Source organism: Chrysochloris asiatica, unplaced genomic scaffold (genome assembly GCF_000296735.1).
Source record: "Chrysochloris asiatica unplaced genomic scaffold, ChrAsi1.0 scaffold00003, whole genome shotgun sequence".
In the NCBI taxonomy this organism is placed as follows: domain Eukaryota; kingdom Metazoa; phylum Chordata; class Mammalia; order Afrosoricida; family Chrysochloridae; genus Chrysochloris; species Chrysochloris asiatica.
Window position 1 is genome coordinate 23,408,866 of NW_006408521.1, and position 21,304 is coordinate 23,430,169.

General features: G+C 44.7%; 1 protein-coding gene across 2 annotated transcripts in view; it reads left to right on the top strand.

The window, feature by feature from the left end:
* The window catches only part of HOGA1 (4-hydroxy-2-oxoglutarate aldolase 1), a 27,399-nt gene extending 6,837 nt beyond the window's left edge, over nucleotides 1-20,562 (top strand). The window contains exons 2-7 of one of the 2 annotated variants that reach the window (XM_006831215.1): nucleotides 6,869-6,997; nucleotides 7,206-7,333; nucleotides 8,283-8,417; nucleotides 8,664-8,760; nucleotides 11,442-11,575; nucleotides 20,364-20,562. In XM_006831215.1, coding sequence (XP_006831278.1) covers nucleotides 6,869-6,997; nucleotides 7,206-7,333; nucleotides 8,283-8,417; nucleotides 8,664-8,760; nucleotides 11,442-11,575; nucleotides 20,364-20,513 — 773 coding nt within the window. In that variant the 3' untranslated portion in view covers nucleotides 20,514-20,562. The remainder of the gene's footprint in view (nucleotides 1-6,868; nucleotides 6,998-7,205; nucleotides 7,334-8,282; nucleotides 8,418-8,663; nucleotides 8,761-11,441; nucleotides 11,576-20,363) is intronic. The other variant, XM_006831216.1, reaches the window with a different exon arrangement.
* Nucleotides 20,563-21,304: the final 742 nt, after the last annotated feature.

A 21,304-nucleotide genomic window follows, 5' to 3' on the forward strand; every position in this document is an offset into this window, starting at 1 on the left:
CCTCCATCTCTGGTGTCACTGCTTCTCTGGATAAGGTCCCGCATTCCACTTGTGCTCTTCTCCCTTGATGGTCCTTGGGTCCTCTGTTTCTGGACTGTAAGATTAACTACTCCCCTGTTTTTGTTACAAAACTTCTACCTTTACAATTGTAGCAATCGCGATTAATTAGTCATAATAACATTTATTCACTATTGAATCATAAGAATCTTATCCCCATCTCTTTTAACCAGACCCATCTAGATCAGAAGAAAACTATTCAGTGGGGACTCATTCTTCCCCCACACAGTCTTAAACTAAACTCCCTCTTGAAACCTTGTAAGCCAGTCACCTCGTGCCTTTATCACCTCCTCATTTTAGGTAGCCAGTGTCTAAGTTGCCCATCTCTGTCTGCTCTGTGTACAGAGGGGATAGCATTGATACTTGATGTGAAGACTCCTTCCCTCTCTGTTAGTATTTAGAGTTACTACCTCCATGAGTATATGTCAAGTTCATCAAATTGTAGCAATCTACCCTTGTTTCCTTTATAAAAAAAAAAAAAAAGTTTTTTAATCTTCCTTTAGTGTTGCGTTCTGGTTATCAAGCCATTGAGGCTAGGTCAAATGGGTACTGTCTGCAAGTTTGTGTGTTCTTGTGCATCTCCCCTCCCTTCATATCAGCTGGATACTTCACTCTCAGCTATAGCCCTCTGTGCTAAGTCCTTGTCCATGGGCTCAAGTGTCCCCAGGTCTCACCACACTTTGGACCCACCAGCCCTTCCTCTTCTCCCTCTCATCTCCAGGTCAACGGGAGTCTATGGACCGTGGTTGAACTCAGCCCATTTCTTCATTGTTGCCTTTCCCCCTCTTCCACTCACCAGTAGCCCAATGTCGTCAGCAAAGTTTACATACCTGCTCATGTGTTCCCTTTGAGTTTCAGTATTAGAGGGGTTGTTTGTCCTGAAGGAACTTGATTGCTTGCCTTGATGGCTTCCCAGCAAACAGCTTGCTTATTCTTGTAGTAGCCATTCATACTGCCATTTTTGTTTTGAGTTTTTCCTGATGATCTTTCCTGGATGATGTTCTTGATGTCATCCCACAGCAATTCTGGTCTTCGGTCATTAGTTTCTAATTCATCAAATCTGTTCTTAAGATGATCTCTAAATTCAGGTGGGATATGCTCGAGATAATAAAACAAGCTCTCATGGACAATTTTCTTCAGTTTCAGCCTGAACTTGCATATGAGCAATTCACGGTCTGTTCCACAGTCTGCACCTGTCCTTGCCCAGGCTGATGATATGGAGCTTTTCCACCGTCTCTTTCCACAGATGTAGTCAATTTGATTACTGTGTATTCCATCTAGTGAGGTACATGTGTATAGTTGTCTTTTATGATGTTTTAAAAAGGTATTGAAATTTAACACCAACCACTAAAGTCAGCGATGACTGGCTTCTTCAGCCTAAAATTGATCAAACATGTAATCAAGATGTATTGATAGTTACTGGCGATTGGAATGCAGAGGTTGGACACAAAGAGGAAGAATCAGTAGCTGGAAAATAATGGTCTTAGTGATAGAAACGATGATGCAGATTACATGATAGAATTTTGCAAGATCACTAACATCTTCATTGCAAATACCTTAATATTTGCTGTAGGCATATGGATATTATCCTATCACAGACAGAATTGTACTTTAAGATCTTGAAATGTTCTTTTTGGTGATGAATGCCACACCATTCCTCTTCAATCTGTCATTGCTGGCATAGTAAACCATGTGATTGTCAGATTCAAAATGGCCAATACCAGTCCATTTCAGCTCAGTAATGCCTAGAATATCTATACTTATGTGTTCCATTTTATTTTTGATAACTTCCAATTTTCCTAAACTCATACTTCATACATTCCATGTTCTGATTACTAATGGGTGTTCACAGCTGTAGCTCCTCATTTTGAGTTGTGTCCCATCAGCAAATGAAGGTCCCAAAAGCTTTTCTCTACTTGTATCATCATGGCCAACTCTACTTTGACAAGGCAGCTCTTCCCCAGTCATGTTTTTTGAGTGCCTTCCAACCTGAGGGACTCATTTTCCAGCATTTTTATCTGGCAATATTCTGGTGCTCTTCATCATATTACAGTATTTAGTATTCTGGTGCTGACAGTGTTCCACTGCTATTCATAAGGTTTTCGGTGACTATATATTTGGATGTAGTCTCTATCTCCTTCTTCCTAGTGTGTTTTATTCTGGAAGCTCAGCTGAAGCCTGTCCACCATGGGTGACCCTGCTGGTATTTAAAATACTGGTGGCATAGCTTCCAGCATCCCAGCAACATGCAGGCCACCACAGTACAACAGACTGATGGACGAGTGGTGGTCTGAAGGGGCTTCAAAAAACTCATGAAAAAAGATATGTATTACACGCACATGTATACATATATATTATACAAAGGAACTTTAAAAAGTTTGTGGAAAAATTCCATTATTTTTTATTTTCATTTTTCATGAACTTTTTGAACTGCCCTTAGAAACATGTATACACACACACATATATGAGGGTAAGTAAAAATATATTGCTACCAGAGTTCCTGTTTATATAATCAGAGGTTTATTCCCAACAAAATGTTTCAACATGCCCCTGAAACCAGTGGATGGCTGCAGACAAGTTCTCTCAGTGATACACGCCCGTTGTTGTTAAGTGCCGTTGAGTCGGTTCTGACTCATAGTGACCCTGTAGAGAGTTTCTAAGGAGTGACTGGTGGCTTTGAACCACTGACCTTATGGTTAGCAGTCCAGTGCTTATCCTATAGCGTTAATCTCATTGTTGTGGTTAGGTGCCTTCGAGTCGATACCGACTCATAGCGACTCTGTGCACAACAGAACAAAACACTGCCAAGTCCTGGGCCAACGTCACAATCATTGCTTCACCTAAGCCCATGGCTGTTGCCACTGTACCAGTCTATCTCATTGGGGGTCTTCCTTGCATTGGTGGTGGTGGTTATGTGCCTTGGAGTCAGTTCCGACTCATAGCGACTCTGTACAGGGTTTCCGAGGCTTTACAGGAGCAGAAAGCTTCATCTTTCTCCCGCAGAACAGCTGGTAGTTTCCAACTGCGATTCACAGCCCAATTTGTAACCACTACGCTACCAGAGCTCCTTTCCTTGCATTAGAGTACCTTAAAAAAAATTTTTTTGTTAAAGTTTTTAAACTTTTCATTGTGAATTGAGAAGTTTACAGAGCAGATCATCAGTTTTATATTCGACAAATCATATACTTCGTTTCATCTTAACAATTGCAATCTCCTCAATGTAACATTCCTTATCTCACTTCTTCGATTCTTATTTCCATTCCTTTTTCTTTCCCAACACTTCTCAATGCTGTCCTTAGGTAAATGTTGCACTTTTGACTTTGAGTGGTTAACCATCCTATGGTGTATGTCCTTCATTAGTACACACTGATGACTGAAAGTTGAACCAGAACCATGAGGGTAAGTTTAGTTCCAAACCTGAAGGGTCACCAAGAGCCATAGTCTGGGGATTCTTCCAGTCTCCTCCTGACTTTTTAATGATTTTGTATCCTGGTCTTTTTTATTATTTTGAATTTTCTCTTACATCTTTCCAACACTATTCAGGACCTTCTAATGTGAACTCTTTCAGAGTAGTTGGTAGTGGTAGCTAGGCACCATTTAGTTCACCTGATCTCAAGAGTCATGGAGACCGATATTCACATGTTCCATTAGTCCATTGACCTAATTGTTTACAAATGTCTTCAATTTTCATCACTCTTCTTCCCTAAGAACAGCGAGAGACCAATAGTTGCACCTTAGATGGCTGCTCATGAACTTTTAAAATCCCAGATGCTGCTTACTCACCAAATTAGGATGGAGGAGACCATTGTGTTTGTGAAGTGTGCTATGCCAATCAACCATGGAGTCCCTCTGGTCCTGAGCCCCCAAACCCAGAAACTTCTCCCCTTAAGGTGCTGGGTAATGTCTAAGAAGTTTTCATAATCTTGCCCCCTGTATGCTTTACCACATTCGTGGATATGTTTGTACCAAAGGTCAACACCCATGTACAAATACCCTCTGTCAAATTTCTGTAATTGGTAGGTATGCTCCCACTTTCCTTCTCATACCATTCAGCCTGAGTATCTATCTGTAGATCACGATTATTGCAGGATTCTGTATAGAACAGTGTTCACCTCTATTTCCTCTAACTCTAGCACACTCTTCCCCATGTCTTCCTCCACCTTCATTTTTCTTCTGCCAACCTCCCTTTTGTTATATATTGCCTTTTTCATTACCCAAGTTAACAAGTGTCTACCCTCTAGTCAGTAAATTACTGCCCCTTCCCTCCCATCCCTGGTAACCATCAAAGAATGAAAACATGTCCATGAATGTAGTGGAGCATACAGGGGCAAAGTGATGAAAACTTAGACATACACACCTTGAAGGAATGATTTGTAGGGGCTGGCAACACAGGACCATAATCTCAGAGACATTGTTCACAAAGACAATGTTCTACTTCTTCCTTTGGCTTCTCATGGATATAAGGGTTGACATCTGTAGCTGGTTCATAATAGAAAACTCTCAAATGATTAACAAAACAAGAAAATGAAAAATGAAGGAATAGGCAAAGCAGTAGGAGTGGGGAGGAAGATGTCTTTGGCATTTGAGTAGGAAAAGTGGCAAGAATTTGAACCCTAAACACTTAGTGTTGCCCTGACTGTTTGGATGGATTCACAGGCCCTCAACCAAGGCTGGCAGCTCTGCAAATGGTCTGACCCATTGGTAAGGACTGGGGCCCCATGTATAGGGTATAGGATATAGGGTATAGGGTATAGAAAGGCTCCTATCCCCACACAGAGAAATGGATCTTCACAGGGCAATCCAATAGAAGTCAAGAGCTATTTTCCTCCAGATGGTCCGTGCAATGTTAACAAAGTCCAAAAAAAAAGGGGGAGGAAATTGCTAAATGTCCAGATTCTGGCAATCCACCCAGTGGAATCTAATTGTGTAGTTAACAGCATGGGAAAAGATTTGTGGTATAAAGTTGAGTCTACATCACACTATGTCCCCTCAAGGATGACTCATGGGAACAATTTCTCTTGGTCCCACTGCCAGGAAATGGCTTGTCCAGGGCAGCTGTTTTGCTTTTATCTTTTGGATTTACATACCAGTAAGCTGACCATGTTTCCTTTTTAGCTTTGACTGTCAGGAAGCTCCAAGTCAAATTTATGGCCCTTCCTCACAACTGTATGTCAGGAATTTGGATACCAACATTGCTCCTGGCTTGTTTGTCTTCTCCCTTTCTCCCAGATATCTTACTGTGTATTGATAACCTTGCATGCTGCCCTATGTATGGACCACAATGGTCCAATCCACAACCGCGGGAGTGGTGTAGAACTGAGTGATATTTCATTTGGTTGTGTGTGGAATCACCATGAGTTGGGGACAACTCGTGGCAGCTAACTTCATACTGTATTTGTAAACTACTTCCCTTTTTTAGGGGGTGGAGGAGGGTGGGTTGGAATGGAGTGGGGAGGGGAGGAAGAAAAGAAGAGGAAAGAAAATCAAATTTTAAAAAGTTGAGAGAAAATGACTTTATGGCTCACATTCCTTTGTTATCCATCAGAGGAGCATCAGTTCTCTTGGTCTTTTATGGATATAAAAAGGTTGACATCTGTAACTGGTACATGTTAAAAACCTCTCAAAGAAAACAGGAAAATGCAAAGTAAAACAATTTTTCACCCAGCAAATTGTCGAAAATTTGTCTGACAATACCAAGTGTTGGCACGGATGAACACTAACAGGCTCTTTTGTGCTGTTGATGGGGTGCACACTGGTTAATTAGAGAGACATTTGGCACACATGAAGACGCATTCACATACAATCAACAGTTGCACACCCAGTATTTTCACTCTCGGGAAATTTTTGTGCATGTCCACAGGAGATGTTACAGAAAATGCTTGTTTCAGCATTGCTTGGGATAGCAAAAAGAATGAAACATTCTAAATGTCTCCAGGAGAATGAAAAATAAACCAGCATCCTGGTGTGGTGCAGTGGGTTAATGGACTGGACTGCAAAGTCACTTTGAACAACAAGGTCGGTGGTTCAAGCTCACCAGCTGCTCCTTGGAAACCCTATATGGGGTCGCTATGGGTCAGAATCGACTTGACGGCATTTAGCAACAACAACAAAGCATACAACAGAATAATATGCAACAACTAAAAATGAATGGCTCGGAGCTACATGTACTGCTATTGATAAAGCTAAAACAATGTTGAGCAAAACCAGCGAATTGTACACGGTTATATAAATTTGGAAGTCCCTGAGTGGTACAAACAGTTCATGCACTCAGCTACTAACCAAAACTTAGAGGTTCAAGTTCACCCAGAGGCATCTCTGGCAAAAGACCTGATGATCTACTTCTTTATAATTGGCTACTGAAAACCATATGAAGCGCTGTTCTCTTCTGATACACATGAGCTCACCACGAGTCAGGAGTGACTCACTGGCAATGATCCCTTTACATGAAGTTTAAAATTGCCCAGACTAAACTATATCTTGCTCCTGGGTTCCCATGCATGTCTTCCCAGGTATACAGACATAAATGACAATAATAAATGCCAGTGTTAAGACAGATCAAAGAGGAAAGAGAAGGCTGCCTTGGGTCCTGGTACACCAATGTAGATTCTATTGTTATTCTTTTTGGTATGTTTAAAACATTTCATTGAAACTAAAATGATTTGAAAACACCCACTGCTGATGGGTGAGAATGCATCTGACTTTGTCAGGAAGGAAATGCGCCAAGCAGCTGTGGAGTTAGGTAGGCAGGAACCTGGGGAGGGGAATGCCAGTGTCCTGTTGTTCACTGCATGTGATGGGACCTGTGTTGCAGGCTTCGTGGTCCAGGGTTCCAATGGCGAGTTCCCCTTCCTGACCAGCAGCGAGCGCCTGGAGGTGGTGAGCCGCGTACGCCAGGCCATGCCCAAGGACAAGCTCCTGCTCGCTGGCTCCGGCTGCGAGTGTGAGGCCGTAATGCCCAGGGCCCTGGGAATGGCTGAAGGGGGGTGGTCATGCTCCTTGACCCTGCGAGTTGGGTTCAGTTTACTTGCTCCTCCTTGTCTGAAACAAGCCTGGTACCCTTTGTTGGCCCCAGAGTCCTACCCCAGGCCTTTATCTCCTGCTCTTGTCCTCCATGACCCAAAGGGAAGACTCCCTCTTTCCTCCTGCAGCCACTCAAGCCACAGTGGAGATGACCGTGAGCATGGCCCAAGTCGGGGCAGATGCTGCCTTGGTGGTGACCCCTTGCTACTACCGTGGCCGCATGAGCAGTGCTGCCCTCATTCACCACTACACCAAGGTGGGCATGACAGGTGGGCATGGGTTTGAGGCAGGGCCTGAGAGAAAACTGGGTGAAGTGAGACAATGCTGGGGGTTAGAAAAGGATCAGAGGGTGGGTGGTGAGCCTTGCTGGCATGTAGTGTCGCTGAGTTGATAATAACTCATAACGACTTGGGATGGATATCTTTACGGGAGCAGATCTTTAGGTCTTTCCTTCCGTGGAGCCACTGGTGTGTTTGAATTTCCAACATTTTGGTTTGCAGTTGATCCTGAGCTCTTAACACTTGTGCCACCTGGGTTCCTTAGTGGTGAGCCTACTTCACATGACTATCCGCTGTAAGACGTGAATGGAGTGCTACCATGTATCACTGGGTGCCACTAGGCAACTTGCCTAACCAGTTTGTGTTGCTGTTCCCCTTGTTGTGGGATAAAGCACTGGACCGCAAGGTCAGTGTGAGCCACAAGGCCAGTGGCTCGAACTCACTAGCGCTCCTTGGAAACCTTATACAGCATTGCTGAGTCCATACCAACTCGACAGCACTTAACAACAAAATGGGAGGAATGATATATCTTTGTCATACGTTTATTGTGAGGATCAAATGAGATCACCAAATCCTGGTGTGGCACTGTAGGATAAGCACTGTATTGCTAACCAAGAGATCCGTGGTCCAAACCCACCAGTCACTCCTCAGAAACCCTATATAGGGTCACTGTGAGGCCGAACTGATTCGAGACACACACCAAAAAGAAATGAGATCTTCAGCATAAAGGGCTTAGCATGGGGCCTGGCACATAGAAAACCCTCAGTAAAAATGACTGCTTATAATCCGCGTCCATAGCACTGGTGACTTCCAGGTAGGCAGAGGCCTGTCCAGTGACCCAGGCCAGACCCTTTTTGGTAGCGGGAAGTTGCTTGGGCTCCGAAGGCCTGGGCAGCTTCTATCTCCCCTTTGTCTCTGCCCCCTTAGGTTGCTGACCTCTCCCCAATCCCCGTGGTATTGTACAGTGTCCCAGCCAACACAGGGCTGGATCTGCCTGTGGACGCAGTGGTCACATTGTCCCAGCACCCAAATATTGTGGGCCTCAAGGACAGCGGTGGTGATGTGAGTGGACACTTCTCCAGACTTGAACATTTTTACCACCAAAGTCAGGGTAGTTCTGGGACCTGCTTCCATCCTGGGCACCTGTCCGGGTTCTCTCGATCCTTGGGCTCTCCAGGGCTTTGTCTGAATTATTGGGAGTATTGATTAGGACCCAGGGCTCTCCTCCGACAACACTTCTCCAGTCCTAGCTTCTGGCTGGCAGCTGGAGCCTGGACCCCAGCACTCACTCTGTGTTTATTCTTGCAGGTGACCAGGATCGGACTGATTGTTCACAAGACCAGGAGCCAGGATTTCCGGGTGTTGGCTGGGTCAGCTAGCTTCCTACTGGCCAGCTATGCCTTGGGTAGGCTGCCGACTGCTCTCAAACTGTGATGGGAGATGGAGTTATGCCAGGATGCTGGGGTCTGCTGGAAGAGACCCTGAGAACTGGGGCTGGGGCTACAAAGCCTGCCTACTCTGAAACCACAGGAATCTGGCCAACACCACTTGTCTTTCTGAATACTGGGTACTGTGAGTGACCTTCATGGACATGGTGGAGAAGAGTGGTGTCTGTACAGTGGTATATCGTAGGGATGACTGCAGTTTGTTCTTAGTCTCGAGCTCCCTCCCTAAAAGCCCTGATGATGCAGTGGGTTAAGTATTGGGCTACTAACCAAAAGGTAGAACCCCACCAGCTGCTCTGAGGCAGAAAGAGGAGGCCATCTACTTCTGTAAAGTTTCTGTTGTTGTTGTTAAATGCCTTCAAGTTGGTTCCAATTCACAGACACCCTGTATAGGGTTTCCAAGAAGTGGATGGTGGGTTTAAACAGCCAGCCCTGTGGTTGGCAGTCCGGTACTTATCCTAAGGAGTCCAGGTGTGGCACTGTAGGCCCACCAGCTGCTCCTCAGAAACCGCATCCGTATCAGTCAGTGGTACTAAGCAACAACTACACTGACCTGACAACACCACACCAGGACTCGAAACGTTTACAAACTCAAGAACTCTGTGGAGCAGTTCTACTCTCTTCTAGATCAGCTAGACAGCAGTGGGTGTTTGTTGTTATTGTTATTTGAATCACACCTTGGAAGAAGTACTGCCAGAATGTTCCTTTAGAAGAAAGGATGGTGAGACTTTGTCTTACGTACTTAGACTCTGAATGAGATGGATTGACACACTGTCTGCCACAAGAGGCTCGAACAGGAACAATTGTAAGGATGGTGCAGGACTGGGCAGTGTTTCCATCTGTTGTACATAGGGTCACTATGATTTGGAACCAACTCAACGGTACCTCACAACAACAATCTCACCTTAGGGAGCCTTGGTGACACAGTGGTTAAGCGCTTGACTGCTAACCGAAAGGCTCAAACCCACCATCTGCTCTGCAGGAGAAAAGACCGAGAGATGTGCTCCTGCAAAGATGACACCCTAGGAAACCCGAGGGACAAGTCTATGCTGTCCCACAGGGTCACTTTGAGTCACAATCGACTAACGGCACCCAACAACAATCTCACTTTGTAAATGATTCTATGAAGGCGGAGACCTTGGGCTCCTCCCCCTCTAGTCCAGAAGTCCATGTCCTTCCCTCCCACTCCCTGACCTCAGAACAGACCTATCTGAATGAAGTTGCAGTGTTGAGGCAGGCATCTCAGCTGATCAGATTCTGTTCTAGGCCAGGGTAACAGGAATGTCCCTAGTAAATCAACTTCTCTTGTCTGTTTTGGGCAGGGCTTGGGTTCAGGTTGGATCTGAGCCCTGAAGAGTAGGGCAGGCAGTGTCTGCTCCTGTTAGCTGTAGCCCCCAGAGAGCAGACTTGAGTGACTTCCTAGTGCTGCCCAGGAGAGTATTGGTCCCTTCCTCTGCATCCTCTGCCGACTGTGGCTTGCTGTCTAAACCCCAACACACCTGTCTCTGCCATGCCATGACTGTAAAGAGCGGGGGAAGAAGAGAGGACCATTTCTACCCCATTCCTAAGTGCTGTGGATGGAGGCTGGCAGATCTGAGCTGGAATCTCAACCCTACCATTTATTTGCTGAGTAATTCGGGGCAAGACTCAACTTCTCTGGACCTGTTTTTGTTCCATAATGCAGGATGGTGATGTGAGGACTAGACAGCTCCTGGGATAGTATCACTGTGCCTGGCACATAGTAAACCCACTGCCCTCGGATCAATTCTTGACTCACAGTGACCCTGTAGTAGAGAGTATGAATGTGTCAGGGTTTACGAGAACAAACAGTCCTGGCAGCTGTGGGTTTGAACTGCTGACCTTGTGGTTAATAGCCCAACGTTTAACTCACTGTGCCACATAGCAGGTAGTCAGTAAAGGGCAGCTATATATATATATATATATATATATATATATATATATATATCATTCATTCCAAATTACCTGCTCTTTCCCTCTCCAGCCTTATGGGTACTATGCCCTGGGTCATCCCTAAGAAGACTTAGAAGTATGCCTCCAGCCTGGCAGAAGTGGCAGACCCTTCTGAGATCACAGCCAACACATTTGCGTTGCCCAGATAAGAACAAAGAGGACCCGGGAGGGTCTGTGATGTGGCCAAGTTCACAGAGCCAATGCAACGAAGTGTCAGATCTCTCCTGACTCTGTGTCCAGAGCTCTTTCCAGCCCCCAGCCCAGCACTGTCTCATGATAGATTCTCTAGGCAGTGGGGAGGGATGAGATTTCACAAGAGCTGAGGCTGTCCATCCACGCACCACTGCCTTGGAGGACTACTGGAGGTGTGAACTGGAGGTGTGAACTGGCAGGAGACTTGCCCAGGGAGCAGGGAAAGAGCTGACTCCACTCGCTGTCCCTCACAGAGGAATGCTGAGCAGCATTCAGGGTGTGGGGTCCACGCAGTCAGTGTCCCTCCCTGGACATCTGTACCCTGTGTGGACTCACAGAGCTTGCCTTTGACATAGCCAATGGCACCACAGAAAACACATGCTATCTCCCCACAGTGGGGGCCAGGGGGCCAGGGACTCTGCATTCTCTGGAAGAAGACACTCTGTTGATGTTTTGTATTTTACTTCCTCTGGGGCAGGTGCTGTGGGGGGTGTGTGTGCCCTGGCCAATGTCCTAGGGGCCCAGGTGTGCCAGCTGGAGCGACTCTGTCTCACAGGGCAATGGGAAGATGCCCAGAAGTTGCAGCACCGACTCATTGAGCCAAACAGTGCGGTGAGCTCGCGGCCCAGGGCTCTGTGTGTGTGTATGTGATGCGGGGGACTGTGCCCTCATTGGAGCAGGAGTCAGGGCTGGCACAGGGTCCCACTCAGTCCCTTCTCTCTCAGAATATCCTTTCCAGCATAGGAACTTCTTGAGCCTCCCCAGAAAACACTGACTTTAGACAAAGTTAAGCTCTACTGTTCTCATACCTAAGTGTGCATGAGAACTCACTTGAGGAGCTAGTTAAAAGTCTACTGTTTCAGATCGGGAGTGGGGTCCAGGAATAGGCACTGAAAGAACCATGCTGGGTGGCTGTGACGTAAGTAATCTCCCTGGCATCAGCTTCATTGTGGACAGATCCTGAAAAATAGACTAATGGGAGTAGCTGGGGACACTCCTGTCTTTAAACAGTCTCTTCTATGCTTAGACTGTGCACTCCAGTTCTGTGCTAGGCAAGATAGGGAGAAGAACCTAAGATGTCAAGAATCTGCCATGTCTCAGGCAGAGTGGTGCTGAGCCACGATGAAGCCAAAGACAAAAAGAAAACATGTAACACTATGTTGTTATTGTTGTTCCATATAGGGAGTTTGTATACAGTTTCCAAGGAGCAGCTGGTGAGCTTGAACTGCCGATCTTGCGGTTCAAACTGACCTTACAGTCCAGTGCATTAAGCCACAGTGCCACACCAGGGCTCCAATGTAACTTTATATACATGGTTTTATCTATTTTTTAAAATTAAACTTTTTATTTTGAGATAATTGTAGATTCCTATACAAATTGTAAGAATACAGACAGATCCATGTACCTTCCATTCGATTTTCCCCAGTGGTAACATCTTATAAAGCTATAGTGCAACATCTCCACCAGGACATAGACCCTGATACAGTCAAGATGGATCGCAGTTCAAATCCACCAGCAGCTCTTCAGGAGAAAGATGAGCTTTTCTGTTCCCATAAAAATTTACAGCCTCAGAATCCGTTCATGGGGTCGCTATGAGTCGGAACCCACTGGATAGCACCTAAAAACGGAGCAATTTCATCCCCACAAGGGTCCCTCACATTTCCCTTTTATAGCCACCCCCCTCTTCCTCGTTTCTTTTTTGTTGAGAGACCTTCCCTTAGTAATTCTTATAGGGTAGGTCTGCTGACAACAAGCCTTCGTTCATATGAGAATGTCTTGATTTCTTCTCCATTCCTGAAGAATGTTTTCACTGGACATAGGGTTCTGGTTGAGAGTTCTTATTTTCTCTTTCAGCATTTGAAAAACAAACCACTTCCTTCTGGTTTTTCCTTAGAAACCTGTTGTCATTCAGAGCATTTTTCCTCTGTTGTAAAAGTGTTATATTTCTCTCTCCATACTTTTAAGATTTTTCCAATGGTTGTTAGTTTTCAAAAGTTTGACTCTGACGTGTCTTAGTGTGGATTTCTTTGGGTTTACTGTGTTTGAAGTTCACTCACCTCCTTAAATCTGTAGGTTTCTGTCCTTTGCCAAATTTGGAGGGTTTTCAGCTGTTATTTCTTTGAATACTTTTTCAGTTCCCACCCCCTTCTTCCACTCATTTGGAGATCCTGATGGTACAAATGCTCGATCCTTTGTTATAACCCTACAGAACCCTGAGGTGCTGATCTTTTTCATCTCCTTTTTTTGGATAGTCTTTGCTAGTTTTCTATCTTCCAGTTCATTGTTTCTTTCATTTGTCCCCTGCATTCTGCTCTTGAGCCCATTCATTAAGAGTTAAAATTTTGATTATCATAGTTTTCAGTGCTTAAGTTTCCATTTGTCTCTTTAATGTATCTTCTGTTTCCCTGCTGATGGTTGTTGTTATTAGAAGCTATCGAGTCGGCATCAATTTATAGCATCCCTCAGCACAACAGAACAAAACACTACCCGGTCCTGAGCCAATCTCACAATTGTTGCAAAGCTGCCCTACTGTGCTAATCCATCTTGTTGGCTGTCTTCTTGTTTTCCTCTGACCCTTCACTTTACCAAACATGATATCCTTCTCCAGTAACTGGTCCTTCCTGATAATGTGTCCCAAGTATGAGAGATGAAGTCTGGCCATCCTGGCTTCCAAGGAGCATTCTGGCTGCACTTCTTCCAACACAGATTGGTTTCTTCTTTTGACAGCCCATAGTACTTTTTAATATTCTCCTCCAACACCACAAATCAAATGCATCAATTCTTCTACAATCTTTCTTATTCACTGCCCAACTTTCACGTACATATGAAGTCATTGAAAATATAATGGCTTGGATCAGGCACATCTTAGTTCTTAGACTGACATCTTTGCTCTTGAACACTTTAAAGAGAACTTGGACAGCAGATTTGCCTAAGGCAATACATCATTTGATTTCTTGACTGCTGCTTCCATGAGTGTTGTTGGTTGATCTGGGCAAAATGAAGTCCTTGACAACTTCAATCTTTTCTCCATTTATATGGGTGTTGTTTATTGGCCCAATGGTGAGGATTTTTTCTTCTTTACATTGAAATGCAACCCATTCTGAAGGCTGTGGTCTTTGACTTTCATCAGTAAATTTTTTTTTTTCATCAGTAAATATTTTTAGTCTTCTTCGCTTTCAGCAAGCAAGGTATCATCTGCATATCGCAGATTGTTAATGAGCCTTCCTCCAATCCTGATGCCACATTTTTCTTCATATAATTCAGCTTCTTGGATTATATGCTTAGCATACAGATTGAATAAATATAGTGAAAGAATACAACCCTGTTCCACACCTTTCCTAACTTTAAACCATTTGGTGTTCCATTGTTCAATTTGAACAACTGCCTCTTGGTCTATGTACAGTTCTTCATGAGCACAATTAAGTGTTCTGCAATACTCATTCTCCGCAATGTTTGCTGATATGTATATATATATATGTAATTTTTTTTAGAAGCTCTATTTTTTCCCATATGAGTGCATCCATCTTTGTTGATGCATTGTTACAATGACTGCTTTAAACATCTGGCGTTTTAGTGTTGCCATCTATTGTCTTTATTTCATTCGGTTTGAGATCTTTGTGATTTCTAGTATGAGAACGAATCTTCTTTAATTGCTATAAAATATATATATTTAGCACAACATTTGTACAACTTAGTGATTTCAATTCTATTAATCGTGTTGTGTAGCTGCCATTCAAGAATGGTTTGTTTGTATTGAAACCTGTACATATTATGGTGTGAGACTCTGGGTCTTACTTCAACCTCTGTTGTAGCGCCTTTCTCTGACATCATGCCTGCAGAAAAGGGGACACACTGCCTCCTGGTTGCCTCCATTTACAACTGATGAGAGTGCTGGGTGGAGGAGGGGGCTCTGGTTCCCCACTAGACCACTATGGACAGCTCCTGACTGGAAGGGACAGGAGTGTCTCATTACTGTTCCCCGCTTTAAACAATATGACACCAATCACCCCTCCCACAACATATGTAACCAACTGGGTTTGGTAATTCATTGCACTGGTCACACAGAACTCAGGCACTCTACTCCTAGTGGCAGGGTTTACTAGGGATGTTAACAGGACCAGAAATGCTCAGGGCACAGTTGTTGCAGTCAAGACAGTCTCCTTAGATGCCCACAGGCAGGCCTCTCTTTGCCCTGGCAATGTTACAAGGCTCTTTGAGGGCTGCTGATAAATGTCCACCGGACTCACCAGTCCATCATCAGCCTCAGTCTGAAGGCACTCAGCTCTAGCTCCATGGGTCAGCAAACCTAGATCCTCCAATTAAGTACCCGGAGGCACCCCCTCTACAAGCAAGTCTCCTGCCCAAAGTCACTCAGCTTTATTTGCTTAGTGGGGTGGGAAGCCCACTGCTCTGCCTCATGCTCTGGCTCTTGGTTTAGCTGCAGTCATTCCTCTGCCGCTCCTCCAGTGTCACAGCTTTCTGTCCCTGGGTTAAGGAGGTTCAACGCACAAGGATCTCAGGGTCCAAAGGACATGCTCCATTCCTGGCTCTTCTATGATGGCAGTGAGACCCCTGCTCCTGCTTGTGAGATGGCTCATGTTAAACCCACGTAAGAGTTCCCAGTTTTCACAATTACAATTAACTCTTAATATCCACAGGGGAATCATGTCATCCATCCCACCTTCTCTTACCCAGGACCCATCAGGAAAAAGGTTGTTTGGTGGGAGTTACAAAAATTAAGGCTAGAAGACAATATTAATTCACTGCAACATACTACTGATATCACATGTCTAAGAGGGGAGGGTCTCCTTACGGGTGGGCAGTGGTGAAAGTTCCGACTCTCTACTTGCCCTCTTCTGACACCACCCATGTGGGAGGGGGAGAGGCATCCACAGCTAAACCCAATAAACCAAATCCACTGTCTCATAGAGTTGATTCTGACTCAAAGCAAACCCATCAGACTGAAAAACTGCCCACAGGGTTTTCAAGGCCGTAGTCTTTACAGAAGCAGACTGCCACATTTTCTCCCAGCAGAGCAGCTGATGATTTTCAACTGCTGACCTTTTAGTTGGCAGTTGAGCATTTAACCACTGTATGGCTGAGTTCCTTACTCACTGCTGAGTTGGGGTGGAAGCTAAGGCTCCTAACACTGTGGGTGCTAGGAGCAGTTCTCATTAAACTTGGAGGGGACAGGAGCCCTGGCTCTCTTCTGTGACACTACCCAGAGTGGGTGGGGGGAATAGAATGCCTCATCACAGCATGGTAAGAAGAATATTTAGGCTCCCTACTCAGTTGTTTAAGGAGCTCTGGTAGCGTAGTGGTTACGAATCGGGCTGCAAACCTTAAGGTCAGCGGTTCGAAACTACCAGCCGCTCCACGGGAGAAAGATGAGGCTTTCTACTCCCGTAAAGATTTACACCCTCGGAAACCCTGTACAGGGTCGCTATGGGTCCAGTTCGAAACTACTAGCTGTTCCACGGTAGAAAGATGAGGCTTTCTGCTCCTGTAAAGATTTACATCCTTGGAAACCCTGTACAGGGTCCACTATGTCCACAGAACATAACAACAGCACTGTGGGGGTTGACCACAGCTTTGCTTTGTTTTGTTTTTCTCCAGCGTTTGGCTGAATTAGAACAATTGTTTAAAAGTTTTCTATCTGCCCTTTTCCTTGTCCTTTGGCTAGAGAATAGACTTTTGGGTTGGTTTTTGTGTGTGTGTGTGTGTGTGTCCTTTGGCATTTCTGGTTCTTGGCTTCTTCAGTATTATATGAGGCAAAAAGAAACCCAGAAAACTCACCATTGTGCTGTTCCTTGAATTCTAAGATCCTTAGTCAATACCCTTTTACCTTTTGGAGTCTTATGCTTGTTTTTTTATATTATGTCCAGAGATTTTCATTGAGAGTTTAGGGAAAAGTATATCTACTCTGTCTCCCCATAATCAGAAGATCTTTTTTCTTTTTTTTTTCGGCCAGAACATTAAAGTAGTTGAATAATTATTGAGCAATTGCAAAAAAAAATTGAACAATTGAAAAGTAGGTATCTAAATTTACAGCATTATTTTAAGTTCAATTATCTTATTTATACCAAAAACATAATTATAATTTAACTTTCCTGGCTGTGATGGAAGCAAACTCACCAATAAAGGTTTTTCAAAATCTTCTTCTAGAAGGCTAAATGAAAATTATCTTAAACACCTGCCACTCCAGTCTTGAAGTCCTGGTGTGGCGCTTGTAGAGTAAGCACTCGACCACAAGGTTGGTTTGAATCACAGGGTCGGCAGTTCAAACTCACCAGTCACTCCTTGGAAACACTGTACAGGGTTGCTAGGCGTTGGAATCGACTCGAAGGCAGTGAACAACAACAATAACTCTAGTCTTAATCAGTAGTAGTAGAACGGTATCAAAACTGTTCATCTCTATTTGCCATTTATGTTTAATTGTAAAAGACTGGCTCATGATAGCAATGCATTGTGAAACCTTCAGAAGGAAAGGAATGGTATGTGGACCGTTTGCTTCTCATGTGTGTGGCAGTTTTAAGTTATTAGTTTTTTAAATGAGGACTTTAAAAATTGGAACAACTTGACAAAAATTTGTCACAGAATTTTGAGACCCATTAAAACTAAATTCAATGAGAAAAAAAAAAAATTAAAAACCACACATAAATATGTATATAAGAGTGCACACTTTTTATATTGCCTCAGGATCCAGTGTGGTATGTTATGTTTACATTTTTGACATCATGGATTTGGGGCATTTATTTTGATTTTGTTCATCATGGATTTGGGGGCATTTATTTTGATTTGTATAAAATATTATATTAATATATTAATTATCTTGATTGCTTGGGGTATTTCTGAAATTTTGCCTCCCAGGCAAGTACCTTCCTCACCTCACTATAATCATAGCACTAAGCCAGGGACACAGCAGTATTTTGTTTGGAACAAGTAGTGGGTAGGTTCTAGATCTGTCTCATAGTTTGTATCCTTACCTCAAAAGGGGCTGACTGACTGGGGTTTAGGGAAAGGACAGCTGAGAGGTCAGCATGGATCTCCCTAGATGTGAAGCTTCTCTTGGAATAGGTCACTGTATACATAGAATATAAGGATGGCAGAAATGACGGCCTTTTGGCTGGCTCCAGCACAGTGCAGGCTGTCCTCTCCATGCTAGACATTCTACTAGGGTGGGACTTCTGATCTCTCATTCCCACCCACCTGAGAAAGAGAAGGTCCCAGATACTGCATACCATAACAGGAAGAAGAGGAGCTTTCAAGGCCTCTTGGGGACTGGTCTAATGTTAGTGGTCTAATATTAATCTTCGTGATATCTCCATGGAGTAAGCGTTATGACTTCATCTTGCAGAAGAAGACACTTAGGCTGCCCCTTGGGAAGGGTGAATGCCTTGCTGTTACCATTCTAGCTCTCTCCGTGTTGTCCTGCCTTACCCTCCACTGTGCACTCTCCTTTGCCAGCTCTGGGCACACACTCCGGAATGCCTGGAACACCTTTCTGCTGCCGGGGCTGTCGACTCAGCCACCCCAAGAGCAGCTTGATGTCACCCTATTGCCCTGCCTTGGTGGAACACAATGTCCTTCCTCCAGCTTCCCACCCAGCCACCCTCCTGCCCCCAGTTATACTTAGGACTTTCCATGGTCTTTATACCACCAGAGTTTCCAACCTTTTCTCAGACTCTGAAGAGGGGACAAATGTGTGGTCTTTAGAAATCCATAGCAGGAACAGTGCCTATCTTCTCCCTAGGTCTTTCCCACTCTACTCAGGTTTCATTTTAAGTTTTGATTGTGCTTTAGGTGAACCTTTACAGAGCAAATTCATTTCCCATTCAGTAATTTCCACATGAAGTGTCCATGACACTGGCTGCATACCTCACATGTGTCAACACTCCCTCCCCATTTCTCCCTGGTTCCTCTTTCCTTTCATCCAGATTTTCAACCCCTTCCTGTCTTCTCATCTTTGCTTTTGGGCAAACATTGTCCTTTTGATCTCATATAATTGATTTTTCTAAGGAACAGGCTCCTCTCCGGTGCAATTATTTTATGGGTCTGTCTGTTGTTTGGCTGGAGTCCTGGTGTGGTGCTGTGGGATAAAGCACTGGACCACAAGGTTGATTTGAACCACAAGGTCGGTGGTTCAGATTCACTAGCAGCTGCTCCTGGGAAACCCTACACAGGGTTGCTATGAGTCGGAACTGACTCAACTGTCACTTAGCAACAACAACAACAACTGTTTGGCTGAAAGGTGGTCTTTGGGGATGGCTTCAGTTCCAGGTCAGAAGTATATTTGAGGGCCGTAATTTCAGGGTTTCCTCCAGTCTGTCACATCAATAAGTCGTCTTTTTTGTGATTTGATTTTTTTGTTCTACATTTTTTTCCCCCAGTCTGTCCAAGACCTACTGAGGTTCTAGGTGAAAAGGCCAGTTTAGTAGAACATCATACTTGGGGTTAGGCCTAGGAAGAGGGTGGCTTACCACACATTGTGAGAAAAAGTCCCATGCTTGTTGAAGCCTGCTGACCTCTAGTGGTGATAATCATTAGTCAGTTATCTATCAGTTACTCGGAACATTTTACCTTAATCAATCTTCTTTTCTTTTCATTAAATCCACGCTTCTTAGGTTCCACCTTCTCTCCAAATAAGGCTTTATTAAGTATTGATTGGTTTCTTAGTTTTTTAGGGAGTCAAAGATTCATCTAAGATTTCCAGTCAGCATGCAATAACCAAAAAAACTTGAAGCTTCATTTAGTCTGTAAAACTCCAAGCATGACTAAGATCATGACTAAGCTGTAAGTCTTGCGTTACAATGGGAAAGACTGTGGAGATCACGTTGTTAGAGTGGGAAAGACGGTAGAGATCACATTGTTCAGCCTCTTCAATCTTGGGGCCAGGGAACTTGCTCAGAGATGAAAACTAGTTGATACACAGTTCCATAACAAAACCTCTTTGGGCAATAAATCCCTGTGAGAACTTTTAGAGCTGGAGTCAGGGAGGAACTCTGCTTGTGCAGGGGAAGCCCAGCTGTGTGGGGAGAGGAGGCTTCAGTTATGTCTGAGGGTCTCACAGGCCCTTCTGTTTCCTAGGCTTGATGTGCTCTGGGCCAGGTTCTAGGGAACTGAGCTGGTAATATTTTAGCACCTAGGGAAGATCCCATTCTGATAGACTGAATTTTTTCCCCTAAACCTAACTTCATGAATCCGTGACTTTTGCATTCTAACAACCTGGTACCTAAGTCTAGATTCCCAGTCCACCTTGGTGTCGTAGATTTGGTAGAGTAACTTTACGGGGGGAGGAGGATGGGAACCCCAACTTTCTGAAAGTAACAAATGTCTGAGCCTCGGATAGGGGTCTGTAGTGGGGATTGCCCAGTCTCTTCTAATAGGTCCTGCTTCTCAGGTGACCCGGCGTTTTGGGATCCCAGGGCTGAAGAAAACCATGGAGTGGTTTGGCTACTACGGAGGCCCCTGTCGTGCTCCCCTACAGGAGCTGAGTCCCATGGAGGAGGAGGCACTGCGCATGGATTTCACCAACAATGGTTGGCTCTGAGAGAGGTGGGGATGGGCCCAGCCTGAGCCCATCTCAGTCTCCAGCCTTGAGGGAAGCACTGATGGGTGGGGACTCGAGGCTCCTTTCCCACTCCAGTCCTCCCGGCAACCTGTCATCAGCACCAGATCTCACTTCTCCTAGTCTCTCATCTTTGTGTCTTCAGTTCACTGTCTCTAGAACCCCCCCTCAGTGTGGGGAAGAGCAATCCGTCTCTCTACTGTGGAGACTCTCCTAGCCCCTGAGATGCAGGAACCAAAAGCCAGAGGGAAAGCGCAGGGTTGGGCAGGTGGGCACAGTAGGGAAGTTTGTTTTCCCAAAGGGAAGGCTGTTAAGATTTGGTAACACAAATATGAGCATCACAGTATAACTAAGAAGCCAGGGCTACTCCTCAGAATCCACCTTCTGACTTCTGCCAGAGATGTAGGTTAGAAAACGTGATCAGGAAAGTGTCATTGGTCTTTACAGATTCCCAAGCTGCACTGCAGCCACACTACCCTTTCTTAAATCTACTTTCACTCATCTCCGAGTCTTATCTCTAGCCTTGGATCCTGACCAATGAAGACAGCCCAGTGGCTTGCTGGAGTGGCTGGACAGTGACACCTAGTGGCTAAATGGTATAGTCTAGAAGCCTACTCCAGCCAGCCTGGGTCAGGAGCAGTAATTTGGCCTGAAGTAGGACCATCCTCTTTATTGTCAATGATACTTTGTTTCTGCAATAAAGTTTAGTTAAGTAAAACGAGTGTGGCTGTTTACACGCTGCGGTGCAGACTCAGGGCCCGCCCCTCCGGGTA